This window comes from Epinephelus fuscoguttatus, linkage group LG8, assembly GCF_011397635.1.
Source record: "Epinephelus fuscoguttatus linkage group LG8, E.fuscoguttatus.final_Chr_v1".
Taxonomy (NCBI): domain Eukaryota; kingdom Metazoa; phylum Chordata; class Actinopteri; order Perciformes; family Serranidae; genus Epinephelus; species Epinephelus fuscoguttatus.
Window position 1 is genome coordinate 33,542,186 of NC_064759.1, and position 13,780 is coordinate 33,555,965.

At 44.0% G+C, this 13,780-nt stretch overlaps 1 protein-coding gene across 4 annotated transcripts in view; it reads right to left on the reverse strand.

Moving 5' to 3' along the window:
* Positions 1–13,780, reverse strand: part of rspo2 (R-spondin 2) — a 76,705-nt gene that overhangs the window by 31,870 nt on the left and 31,055 nt on the right. For all 4 annotated transcript variants that reach the window (XM_049584149.1, XM_049584151.1, XM_049584150.1 and 1 more), the window contains 3 exons: positions 11,920–12,108; positions 603–746; positions 135–323 (listed from right to left, as the gene is read on the reverse strand). In XM_049584149.1, the coding sequence (XP_049440106.1) occupies positions 135–323; positions 603–746; positions 11,920–12,108 (522 nt within the window). The remainder of the gene's footprint in view (positions 1–134; positions 324–602; positions 747–11,919; positions 12,109–13,780) is intronic.

Here is a 13,780-nt window from a genome sequence, read left to right on the forward strand (position 1 = left end):
CGGGATGAGTGGGCTGTTTTCTTTAATACTCACCAGAGTAGTGTAAACCTTAAAGTGAACATGGATGGAGTTGGTATGGACTGACAGAATATCGCTCTCACACACACCAACATATGGCTGAAAAACATCCTTACCTCTCCTGCAGTGCCGCATGGCCATTTTGCACATCCTGGACTCAGCGATGGTGGGACAGGGTATTGTGTCCTTGGGTGGTTTCTTTACAATGTGCCGCGTCCGGGTCTCCAGACCCCACTTATAGCCACAGGTTTTGTTTCTCCTGGTGCAGGCTCCCCATTCGCTCCACTGGCCCACCTCGCAGCCCTCTGCAGAGACACACAGACACAGTGATGTGCAGTGAAACCACCACAGAGTGCACGTTAGAGGCAACTCAAAGACCCTGGGTCAAGCTTTAATACAGGGCAAAGGAGCTTTACTGGGATGCTATAACCTCTTTGTGTGTGGTCCCAGTTCAACTGCTTGTCCAAAATAAGCAGGCCAACTGGTAAGTTATAGAATACTGTGTACAGGTAAAGAAAGGGGTTAAAGACAAGGTTGTTTACTTTCTTGACACTCTTTGCACATATCAGTGCTGTTTCACGTACCTCCGCACTCCATGGTGTCCTCCAGCGGGGCAAAGCCCTCGGGGCACTTATCAAAGCAGCGCCCTTTGTGTAGGTAAAAGCCCGACTTGCACTTGGTGCAGAAGTCTTTGCTGAAGCAGGACTCGCAGTTCTCTATCCTGCACCCTGGAGGAAGAAGGAGAGACAGAGGAGAGTCATCAGGGTCTGAGCAAACCCTCTCATCTGGAGTTGATCGAAAGCTAAGGGGTTTGGGGAAGGGGGGTTCTTGAAAGGATTATGCTGTCTCCCCCCACCAAAAAAAAAAAAAAAAGCTGTGGATGCCCTGTGAATCATTTCTCTCAGGGGTTCAAGTGTATTTTAGAAAACTTGTTTCGCCTGACAGGTATTTTATTTTTTCATCTTCCTGTTCTTGTTCAGAGTGAGCAAATCAACAATGTGAAAACACAACAAGAGACAGTGAGGGATTATGTCACACTGACCTCTTTCAACAAATTGCACCAACATCCAACAGCCTGGATACAAACACACAAGGGTGTAGGATTTGTTTTAACACTGGGGGGTTTGGGGGTCCTCTGCAAGGAAATTTTGAGCATCAAACACTTACTCTCCTACACTCTGATGAACTTTTATGCACCAGTTTGTGTCTTTTCTGCATCAAATGTCTTAAATTTTGTCAAAATAAAAGTCCTCTGCTACTTTGGTGTTTGTGTTGGGGTGACAACTGCAGTGGTGTGCTGCAACAGGGAGAATCCATACCATTAGCTTTCTGAATAGCGTCCTAAATATGCTATGTTATCGCTCAATGCTGCTCCAGTCTGTCTGCTTCCATATCTGAGCATTATTAGGAAGTCATGTTTTCATTTAAGTGCAAATGATGGCTCATCATCACAGTGCCGGCCAGCTGTGTGGATCCTCAAAGTTCTGGCTTACGATATAAAAAGAGGGAAGGTGGGTTAGCAAGGGAGAGGCGGGGTGGGGGGACGACAACATTTTCGCGCCGCCTTGCCAAACAAATGCTGATGCGTTTAGTCAGCAAACACAACAACACACTTATCCTCCCACGCCACACCCTGCCGCTGCGCATGACACACAGCGCCGCGCTTGCAAAGAAAGGCACGGCAATGTGTCATCAAGCTCTCACTCTGCAAATAGCACATCAGGCAGGGCCAAATTACAACAACCACACCAACAGGGCGACGCACAGGCCCACATGATTAGAAGGAGCCTCCCAGGACTGGCTAATTTATGACGTTTCTCAGAAGCTCTGTGTGGCTCTATTGCCCAATATGCTTCCAATGTCAAGGAACCACGATCTATAACCCGCAGCCACGGCTTGCAGGGGGCTCCCCAGGTAGGATTATCATCTGCTCCTCCAACTGTGTCTCGCACAGGGCCGCAACCATGCATTAGCGTTTGCGCATTTCTCGGCGAGTAAACCTGCGTCACTGTGATTTTCCACATGTGAGAGCGACGGAGGCTGAGGGCTGCTCTTTTATCTGTGACCCTTGCAGGGCCCGGGGAAGGGAAGGTTCTCACAATCACACCCCTTAATTACACCATCTCCAGCTAACCATCAGGCCTCCTCCTCGACATTCCTCCAAAACGAGGGGGTCCCTCCCCGCTTTACTTTGAACCCTAAAGTATGGCCTCTGCCCACTCACTCTGGTCTCACGCTTTCCCGACCAGTCTAAACAAACCGTGGACACGCACACACACACATGCACAAACACACACATACCAATCAGATATGGCTGGAGATAGCCCACTCTGCAATGAAGCTGTGCTTCACATTATGCAAAGCCTAGATACACTGACCATAAATCACCAATCTCTTTTGTAATTTCCTGTGTTCTCACATCATTTTCACAACATTAATTCAATCATTTGATATTATTTATTAGTTATGCAGTGCTGTGGAGATTTTGATGTGGAATGTGTGAGTCTAGGGGAGGTATAAATGCGTTTTGCTGTCCTTTTTTTTTTCTTTTTTAGCCATCTGCCTCTCATCCACTTCTTTTCTTGTGAAAGTAAATCAGTCAGGTTTGATATAAGACAAAACCAATACAAGGAGCAGGCTAATAAATCACCGAGCTAATTGGAAAGCGCAGAGCTGTCTTTTACCCTTAACACTTCCCAGGCCTGTCATCACCTGAGAGACTTTTAGCTCCCAAACAAAAAATAAAAGAGTATGAAGGGGAACAAGAACATCTGGCAGTACTCTCAAGCACTGTTGTGCAATCCTCAGTTATTGACAGTAAATAGGAGAAACGCAGATGTGTGAAATACTGTATCCTTGCAGCAGCAGTAGCACTTGACAAGGTTTTTGATTGAAACATCACTGTCGGTCTCAGACGCAGTAAGGCTGTGGCGCAAATGCTCGGAAATGTTGTTTTCTAAATAGAAGATAAGTAATAATGTCTCAGTGTGAGATGGATGAGGTGGATGACACATCAGTGTGGCTCCATGGGAATTAGAATGCAGGGAGGCAAAGCTGGAGGGTCAGAGGTCATCAGAGAATGCGGTGGGTAGGAAGGGATCACCATGACAGACATTTATCCTTCTGTCCAGTTATCTGGCAAAAGGCTATCTGGGACAGCGTGGGCTATCTGTGACACTGGAGAAGCTCCCACAGCGATCAATGGCCGAGTCGGCAGTTGGGCAGCTCGTCCAGCAGCTCCAGAAACTGATACAGGGGAGTGGGTTCATTCTCCCTGCAGGATTAACCTCTGGACCACCTTTAAAATCTTCATCTAGGTGCCTCAGGGAAACTAATGAGAAGTAATGAGGTCATCAGATCTCACTGAAGGCCCGCTGTTCCTGGGACTTAAACGTATTATCATCATTATCTCCCAGCCTGGTTCTGGCCGTGAGTTATATGATGAACACAGGAGGGAAAGCCTTGTGTTTCAGCTCTGAGAGGAATTTCAAAAGCTGTGCGTAAAGTGGCCGAGGGTGCACGACAGAGGTGTGGACTCGAGTCACATTACTTGGACTTGAGTCAGACTCAAGTCAGAAATTTGATGACTTTAGACTTGACTTGACAAAACCAAAAATAAATACAACAATGCCTCGTGACTTCACTTGGACTTGAGCCTTTTGACTTAAAAATACTTGATACCTTCCCCCGAGCCAATTTGGGAAAAGACTTTATGGATATTTTTCCTATTTCAGATGAGTTAAATACAACACGACAGGACAGAAACATACAAAATTCATTCTGTTGTGCTGATTGTAAATAGTGCTTTGTGAAAGTGCAATGACAGCACTGCCTTTTTATCAGTTGCACTTGTTCAGTCACTTGCTTTTTGATTTGAACTTGTTGTAACAAACTTATAAAAGTTTAGGACATGGGACTTGAATTGGGACTTGCCTGCCTTGGATGGTCTAATGATGCCTGGGTCCCACCTCTGGTGCAAGGTTTGAAGCGGTGTCGACTAGCTGTAACCCGTATCGCTGTTACACTTCTTTTGTTATTTGTTTGTCTTTGCACTTGAATTTCATGTGGTTTGCATGTCAAGTGCATTTGAAGCAGAGAGATGAGTCACAGAGCGTCACTTGTGATCTAATGGCGCATGCTTGGCAGAAGCTGGTCCCTCCGCTGCGGTCTGGATAGGGATCCCGCCGATTTTATCACGGACACTCAAAGCCTCAAGTCAGCTTCAGTCAACTGCTCTTCCCCCGCAGGCTGACAGCACCATGTGTAATCACTCTATTTATTTACATGAATATTCACTGTGTCAAGAAAGGGTGCTAAATCATTTTGTGAAGATGGATGAATCTCTCGTGTTCCAGACGGGGTCTTTTACGTTATCTGAGCTGGAGGCGGGTTGTGAGACCACTCATCAGTCTACCGAGAGAGCCTCAGCCTCCTCCAGAAAGCTAACCAGACCCGATGTTGCGCAGCAGGAGTGTCCATGTCGTAAAAGGCCTGGCAGTGTGAGGGGGAAAACAAGCCCGATTTTTCCATCCTTTGCCTCCAAGCTGAGTCGAACAGCTCTGACCTACTCTCTAGGCTTCGGGTTTGGCTGACATGGAAGCTTTGGCTTGCTCGCTGCCACCCAGCCATGTCGTGTGGAGCTGTGGATGGCAGGGGTTCATGGCAAAGGCCAGAGCTGCCATGTTCTTCCCAACTCCCTCAATGCTGTTTTTTCCACCTGGGTGCTTCTCCGTGCACCACTGTATGTTTAGGTGAAGCAGAGATGGTGTTCTTGTCAATCAGCATCTCCCAGAGAAAGAGCAGCGATGACAGATGTGTCAGCGGTCCTCCTAGCTTCTTCACTCCAAGGAACACAGTCTGTGATATACTGCTCCTGTATCTGCTTAGCCAGCTCCAGCATACACACAGACAGCTCAAGCCTCAGACAGTGGTCAAGCACAGACAGCCCTTCCACTAACACTATAGTACGCACAATTATGCAGAGTTGTGAGAAATAACCCGATTCAACTCTGCGTCTGGCTGTAATGTCCTGGGAGCAGGGCTTGGTTTGGTGGGTCCATTGTATTGTCTGGCAGATGTGAAAGTGCAGTTAGTAAAGCTGTGATGATTAAATGTCCCTCGGTAAAGCACAAAGGCCAAAAGCAACTGGTCTTTTTGTTGGTTAGACTGTGCAATGGAAATACCCACAAGCTCAGAATTAGAGCGAGAAAGGGAGAACTTGAATGAGAGACACGGAGCGGCTGCCAGAGCTGCCAACTAAAGGTTGCAAAACCTGCGTTAGTTCTTTTATACAGCCTCGGTACCAATTTGGCCGTGGCCCATGATGCATGGCTGGTATCCACCTCCCGCCCAACAAATTCCCATGATGTACTTTAACACTAAAACGATCTTGGAAAAGGCACATCCAATCACCTTCTACTTCCAGCCCTAATTTGATGTGACAAAGCAGCGAGAAATATAACAATGGGATTTGGTAACAGATTTCCTCAGTCCGAGAAATGTAGTAAAAAATAAATCACAATTGGCAACCAAAAAAAATTACCTCTGACAGAGGAGTCTCTAGTGGCACATTAGGCTGACACTGACTGAGCTGTGATATTTAAACCATGCTTCCAGAACACTGGCAATCCCAGGCCTCGATCAGACTGGTGTTGGTTGGCAGCGGACACAGCTGGGGTTTCTGTGTGTTTTTAAAGCCTGCTGCAGTGGGATAAGGCAACTGGGTTGGTGGCTAGAGTGTGTGGATGTGTGTGTAGCAGTGGGGGGTCCGTAATACACCCCGAGGGAGGAAGTTTTGAATGCAGCCTTGCTCCCATGTTGACCCACTCAACACTTTCTCTCTGCTAAATGACAGCTCTGATAGTCGCCTTTCAGCTCATAATTCTTTCAGCCTGAGAGTTTGCTTGTGATACAGAATGACAGAATGTGCTTTGGCTTGGGAATGTATGTTAAAACCGAGGTATTATGAAAGAGAGCAACCACATTCACACAGATTTGGCTGTACATAAAGCAGCACACTGTGTGACCGTTGCTACAAATCTTCCCTGCAGAGCAGTGGGTTGACACCCACAGACACTGGTGCGGGGCCTCTTCTAGGCGGCTGATAAGAACCCCCGTGGACAACACTGGAGTTACAGCATATGGTTTATGGCTCATATCAACCCGTCCATTAGCTGCTGAAAGGAGTTCTTGCAAAGCAGAGACCCGAGAACATAATATATGGACATACAGGAAGGTATTATGCAACACAAAGGCATTGCTAACGAACCAGCTACATCTCAGGAATGGCAGTTAACGCTGTGGCTCCTATGTCTCGGGCCTCTCTGGAGTCCAGCTGAAGTGTAGCTGTAAATGGGCCCCCAGTTATGTTATGTTGCGGAAAGTATAGTTCCCATTGTCGTTGGCTCTAACTGTGGTGTTATGTTCTCTGCAGTGTAGGAGAAAAACCCCAAAACGGTGAACCTAGGGCCCAATCCATATGGACTGGGTATTTTTGTAAACAGAGCTCTTTTTTTATGAGTTTGGCCTGAAGTCCACACGCAAAGTGCGTTTTAGGTCACGAAAAACGACCCTTTTGTGAGACTCAGGACGAAGATGTTCAGAAACTCAGTTTTTAGTGTTGCAGTGTAGACAGGGAACACTGAGTTTCTGGCCTGTAATGGCTGTGTGGCATCATCGCTTTTGTGAGGCATCACAAATGAGGTGGCATTTCATGCAATGGCGAACCTTGCTGACAGGACTTTACATGTTTACACATAAATGTAAAGTTACTCTTCCACTGTTTTGAGGAAGGAGGCGTCAGATTGTGCTACGGAGGTCACTGCTCCAGGTAGCCTTCCAATAATAGCTTTTTTTTCTCTTCAGGTTGCTGATTGGCCAACATCTTCTTCTTCATCTCCTTCCTCTTCTTTGCGTGGCTTCAGGGTTACGGTTATATCACAGCCTGTGGATTTGGCATGCTCTTGACAGAGCTTCAATTGTGTTTTTGCATTTTCATTTGGACGGAGATTTTTTTTTTTTTACAACAGTGTGTGGACAAGAATGTCTTTGAGAACAAAGGAGGGATGCATGTGTAACTACATAAAGGACACAAGTATGTTAACATAAAAATGGCAGTGTTGATTCTTAGTTTCACATGGGACACAAACAGCTGTCTCCTGAGTAAAAGTCAGGTGTTTATTGTTGCATTCACCACTCCGACCTCCTCCCTACACAGACTTTTCTGCGCAAATACTGCCTATGAAGCTCAGTGTAACTTCAATCAGGAAGACTTTCTTTATGCTATATCCATTCACAACTCGCTCTCTGTCCCACTCCCACCATTTCCTCCACCAATCAGTTGACTAAGGGTGTTCCCAGGTTGGTATTTTAGAAGACCAGAAGGCCATGCTGAGCCTGCTCCTCTGCCCTGAATGAGACAGTCGACCTCTGCTGTGACCAAAACTAATGGTGCATTCAGGCAATCCTCATCTCTTAAAATCATAAATGTACAACTTTATGATCAGGAGGTTGACTTATAATATAGTCTGAACTGTGACATCTTCAAAACATGCTGAACAACTGGCAAAAATTAATGGTGAATATATGACACAGCTTATGTTTTAGCCCAGAGACAAACTGATGACCTCTCCATAGCTTTTGCCCAGTGCATGCTGGGATAAGCTGTAGCCCAACCATGGGGGTGAAAAAGAATACTAAAGAATGTTTTTTAAATGTTGTTTTAGATGTTTTATATAAGTAATATCTACATGCATATGCTCACAGACAGACTGTTTAAGGCTAAAATTAGCCGTCTCTTACTGACCTATTAGTGAAACTTTCTGAGTGACTCTGACTGGGTCAAAATGCATCATATTGAGAGCTCATGCAGTAAAAAGTGTATTCATCCCTCCTCTCCAGCCATGGCTCTCTCCATCACATGCCTCAGGAGGCCCTTTAGAAAAATTGAAAGTGAGGTTTCAACCAGCGAGCGGCTGAGCGTACAAACCTCTTGCTTGTCTTGCTCTTGTTTTCCTTTACCCAGGCAGTCCACAAAAAAATTCTTGAATGAGATAAGATCACACAGACAAACTCTGGTGTAATAATAAGCAGCTGCTCCCTAAGTGATTTCAGAGCCTGTGTTTAAAAAGCTCATGATAACAGAGACATAATGCCACGTTCCAGGCCTCTTTGGAAACCAGGAGCACCCGGCAGCTCCGACCACGTCCGCAGAGAACCCCCTCACCGTCATTTGTCCACTGTGCCTTTGAGCTCTTGCATACCAGTTGCCTGTGTCAACTCACAAATAATATCCACTGACCCGACAATTAGCTTCCAACCCAATAAAATATCTGCTTATGGAGGTTGGACGTGAAGTGTTTAGTGAAAATGACATGCGGAGCGCAGCTGAGAATGGGGGTCAAATAGGAAACTGGATTAGAGAGCAATGACTGAAACAGCGATCACATCAAAGTAGGTCTCGCTCTGAGATCTGATGCTACGTGACAATACAAGATGTTGTTCTATGAGCAGTTTGTACGGAGCGGGATTCAGATTAACTTGCCACACATCAGGATCATTTCAAGTCAAACTTCACCCAACATGGAGATACAGCAGTTAGGATAGCAGGGTTAAAGTTAAAAAAAAAAAAAGAGAGAGAGAGACTTTTTACCAAGATGTCTTTCTCTTCCAATTCTCTGAGTCATGCAGATAAAGTGAAATGACTGTTAGTGGGTAAAACTGCAGTAGACAAAAATGTTCTGAGCCTAAATGACACAGAGGTGCTGCAAGACAGATTCACCTAACTTGATAAAATGGAATTTTGATGTTTGGTATTGATACTTTTTGGACATTTTTTTTTAATTACTCCTGTTTTTGTATTTACCACATGTAGAAATATAAAATGAGATAAGTTGAACATGTAGCTAGCTTACATCAATGAGTCACTGATGAGTCATACACCCTCCAACCGCGAACCAAACCAAGGGATTCCTGAATGTAGATTTACCAGTGACTAACCATACCAAGCTAGCTAAGAGGGCACAACATATAAATAACAACTTTGGAGTTATAGCAGATTTATACGTGTGCGTCAGATCTTCGCCATAGCCTACGCATGTGGCCTATGCCATTGTGAGCACTTGTGCGGTGTGTCGCTCTGCAATTACACCTCCAAAACACTAGTTGGTGGCAGGGTTTTTGTGAAGTGCTGTTAAGTTTAGTTGATTCAAAATGCACCCAAAACGCACATTAAACATGGCTAAATAGCGAGTACACAAGTCGGCTTCACTATAACTCGCAGCATTCATAGACAAAGCACTTGTCTTTTGCTGGACACATTTTCCCCACAAATACAACATGCTTATTTAGCATAAGCCCAAGGTAATTTACATTGTATAAACGTAGTGACTAGCGGACATTTCCTCTACTCATATTAAGCCAGGGACAAAAGCAACATTAAAAAAGGTAACCTTACAAAATTCAGCTCCATTAAAAAACAACAGTCTTAAAATAAGCACGTTTTCAAACAAACACAACATGCTAACGTTATCAGCACAAGCCTATGGCACTTTACATTGTATAAATTAGCCTAGCGACTAACAGAGATTTCCTTTACTAATACAGTATGAAGCCAGGATACATCACACACAAGACTGAAAATGTTATTTCATGGAGGCTTTATTTTCTTCACAATTTATTGTTTCTTATCTGTGAAATAAAAGTAAATAAAAGCTTCATTTCCACTAAGGGAAATGGTTTCAGCTTACAAAAACAGAGAGGTGGTCTGTGTCGTCATCACATTTAGTTACATTTCTGAGGAGGTGCACGTCAGGCTACAGTATAGGGTGGGTAGAGCCTACGCCGTAAGTATGGCGTTAATTCGACGCATAAGTATAAATCCTGATTTAGTGGGTATCAAATTTTTTCTTGTTATATGTTATCCTTGCACCTGCTAGCTAACAGATACAGGACCAGTCTGTCAACTGATCGCAAAGAGAGGATATAAACCAGTCCCCCAAGAAGTGTGCTGAGCTTTAAAGCCAAGTTTTCGTAATGGCCAAACAGTATACATCCGTCATGTGGCGCCCTGTGGCCCAGAAAGACTTTTCCCATTGATTTACGTGGTGGAAGAGACATCTGTAAATCAGTGGATACATTTTTTTGAGGGTCACAACCCCAGCGAAATAATTCATTTCATTTTTAGGATTTAACCCATCCGGTCTGATAACATGCAAAAAGTGTTCAATAGATTGATTGAATCATTTTATTCCAATTTCAGCTAGTGGACATCTAAACTGGAAGTAGCCAGCTTGGTCGGTGGAATTCTCTGCCGGCTGCTCTATGGGAAAAAAAATCATCATTCACATGTTACTAATTAATGCATTAGGTAATCATCACAACTTGTCTTGCTAAATGTGAACATGCTTATCAAATTGCCAGATTTCTGGGTACATCCAAAACTGTCTGGTGCAACTTTAACATGCTTGTCATTTTCATAATCAAATGGAGCCAGTGGATGTTGCATCTATGTTGGCAGTGATTGGGTAAGCAGAACTTTTTTTTTCCTTCCTGCGGTTGCTGCATGTTCGAATTATTGGGCCTAAAGGTCCGGACACCCTCCTCTGGGGTTTGCGTCTGTCAGGAGTTTGGCTCAGGGAACCAAGTGAGTTCAAGTTCCTCTCTGTTTTCATATGAAACACTCAGCCAACACCTCGGGCTCTGTGTAAAGCTATAAAGGCTCCCTCTCTCTCTCTGTTTGAGCATATTCCATGTTAAAATAAGGTTATGAGATCGGGGTGCTACATGAGGAGGAGAGGGAGACATTTCATTAATTGGATTTTAGTGTTATTCTTTAACGAGAATCATGAGAGCGTATCAATGTTTCGCTGTTATTGTTTGGATTTTTATTAGAGTAAAACATAATTCAGAGTGTGTGAGAGAGAATGTGTGGTCTGTTTCACGTTATTAAACCAAAACAATATTTTCCACCAAAGAAAAAGTATGGTGAAAAATAACATTTACTACTTTTACTGCAGGCCACAAAAGTAATATGCGTAACAATGAGACTATTATGAGACTTTTAGCTAAAAATGTCATTTGGTTTTATCGCTGAAACAGTAATTAACGTGATGATGTTTGCCCTCCTTGTGACTCCACTACTAATCTTAAGTGATAATGCTTTGCTGCTCTTAATGCTTTGTTTTTTCTTATCAAACTTCATTGAAAACACAGTTAATGGTGGAGGATCTGGACACTTCATTTGTGACTGGTTTTCTGTTCAAAGTCAAAAACTACGTTGGCCGCCAAGAAATTATACTGTCTGGTGAAAATCTCAGTCCGCAAACCCTTGCAGGCAGTCAACAAAAGAAGCTATTTTCATGCCCTAATGCGAATATATAATCATCTTTGTAGTTCAGATGATATTGAATGACATGGCCAAAAGGGCTGGCTTTTACATGTTGCTTTTAATGTGACGTTACCAGTCTCTGGAGGAGGTTTGGCTGAATCTTCGGTGCATCTTGGTTGCATTTGCACCTGGATTTCATGCCTTTAAACATCCTTTTGACTGGTATTGTAGGTGTAAGGGGAGTGTTAAAGAGAAATGAGAAACAGCGCTCATCCTAGCTGGAGTTCAGTGTTAAATCCCCAGGGAGACGCCGCTAAGACGAGGCTTCACTACTTACATCCACCTGTGTGAACAGATGAGCCGTTCAAATTGCGAGGTATGTGTGTCTCCTCTGGATAATTGACAATAAATCATGTGTTGTGGGAAAAGGGGGAAGCTGAGGGAGTGTGTATGCGTGTCTGGGGAAGATGGGGTGGTGGGGGTGTTAGGAAAAGGAGGGGAAATTCAGCGGTGTGGGAGACTAAGGGGAAGGGGTGAAGGGAGGCTGGATGAGTTAAAAAATTGAGAAGACTTACTGGAGCACATGTTGAGTTCAGGGCTGCGCATGCCGTAGTATCCGGCTGGACAGTCGTGAAGACATTCCCCATACTGCCTCATCCTCTCCCTCCGTAAAAACAGGAAGAGTTTGGGCTGGCAGTTTACACAGCCGTTGTCTCTGGAGCACACCGAGCAGCCTTTACAGATGGGGTACGCTCCATAGCTAGCTGCAGGACAAACACAGAAGCAAAGGTGATTAATAAGATGGAAGCAAATATGTTAAGGTGTCAGTATGCTTCAACCGGAGTGCTTGTTGAATGGTCGAACAGTATCTGAAACCCCCTTCCCACACACATTTTCTGATGTTGGCTTCCTCTAAAAAAATGTTGTAACTTTATGAAATAACAATCTAAATGAGAACACCTGGTTTACGCAACAGTTAGCCGGGTGTATAGACATGAGAAAACAGGGTTTGAGTTTTTATTTCAAGCTCTCTGCTTCATTCTGCACACAACTTTATCTGTGTGCAATTTGAGTGCACAAATGTCTTTGAGAACAGATTGCCCAAAGTGTGTGCAATTGTCTCACCCCTCCCTATGACGGCAGGGTTTTGCCCTCTCAGATGTGGTTGTTCATAACTGCTTTACACACTTGCCCTCTGATGTGGTCATACAACATTAAGTATGAATTTGTTAATTTGGAGTGTTCTTTGGCCTTCACAGTAAGCATTAATAAAAGCATGACTACATCATACAAGCTATCTGACTTCAAAATTTTGCCCTGCACACAGTGTCAAATATGCTTTTCACTGATTTCATGGAGAGAGCAAATACACCAAACCTCTTGTCATTGTTACCTTGGGCACTGCATAATGCTTGCAATTAATCCTCACCACTATGCTCAATATTAAGTCTGTTTCCACAATGACCTATCAATGAACAACCAATGAGATGATCCATGATGGCCCATGATGTAACATTAAAGTGATCAGTCATTGCCCTAAGGATGAGAATGTTTAAATGCACACATCTCCAATTGATTTTTGCATTTATACCCATCTCTTAAGGAGGATTATTGCCAGTGCCTACTTCTGTACTAAACTGAAATACATAATTCACAAACAGCCTTAGGCTCATTTTCAACAATGACAGTAGCTCCTACATCTCATGTGTTGGGGGCCTCTTAGACAGTGATACTAAACCTACGACCTGGATGGCCAGATGACCATTTTCTAATTCTCAATTATTTTCCCAGTGGGAATTTTTTGTGTACTTTGAATGTAATTAAGGTGCTAATGTGTATAAAAAGCATCAAAATACAGATTGTTTATCAGAAAAGTGCCAGGGGAGGATCCCACTGACTTCCCCCTTAGCCCGATAGAGGTCCGGACTAATGTCCTCAAATCCTAGAGATGCAGCATACACCTGACCGGGCTGCTGCGACTGGATTTGCCTATTTACAAAGATTATATAGGCCCTATACTGATATATAATATGAATGTTTGTTTATCAACTAACCCTGGCCTTCTGTCATTTTGCAAAAGTGGCCAGCGGGCAGAGCAAGTTGAGTATCCTTGGCCTAAGAGAACGTAGCAACATGAGGTCAGCATTATTGTCAGTGTTTTTCTATAGCCGCACTGGAAGATGCATCTATCATGTTGGTTCAGAGGCCTGTTTTTTCTGCACTAGCAACAGAAAGATGAATTCTCTTGGATCTTTGTACCATCCCTCATGTGTGGATGACCCTGACTTCACCCGATGACAGGGACAGGGTGAACTAGAGGCAACAGACTCAACTGTGGGGGGGCTGACCAGCAGAATACAAGCCGAGTACAAGAATAAAACCAAAACAACCATAATAGATATATCAGCAGGATATTCTCTAATTCACAGTAAATAT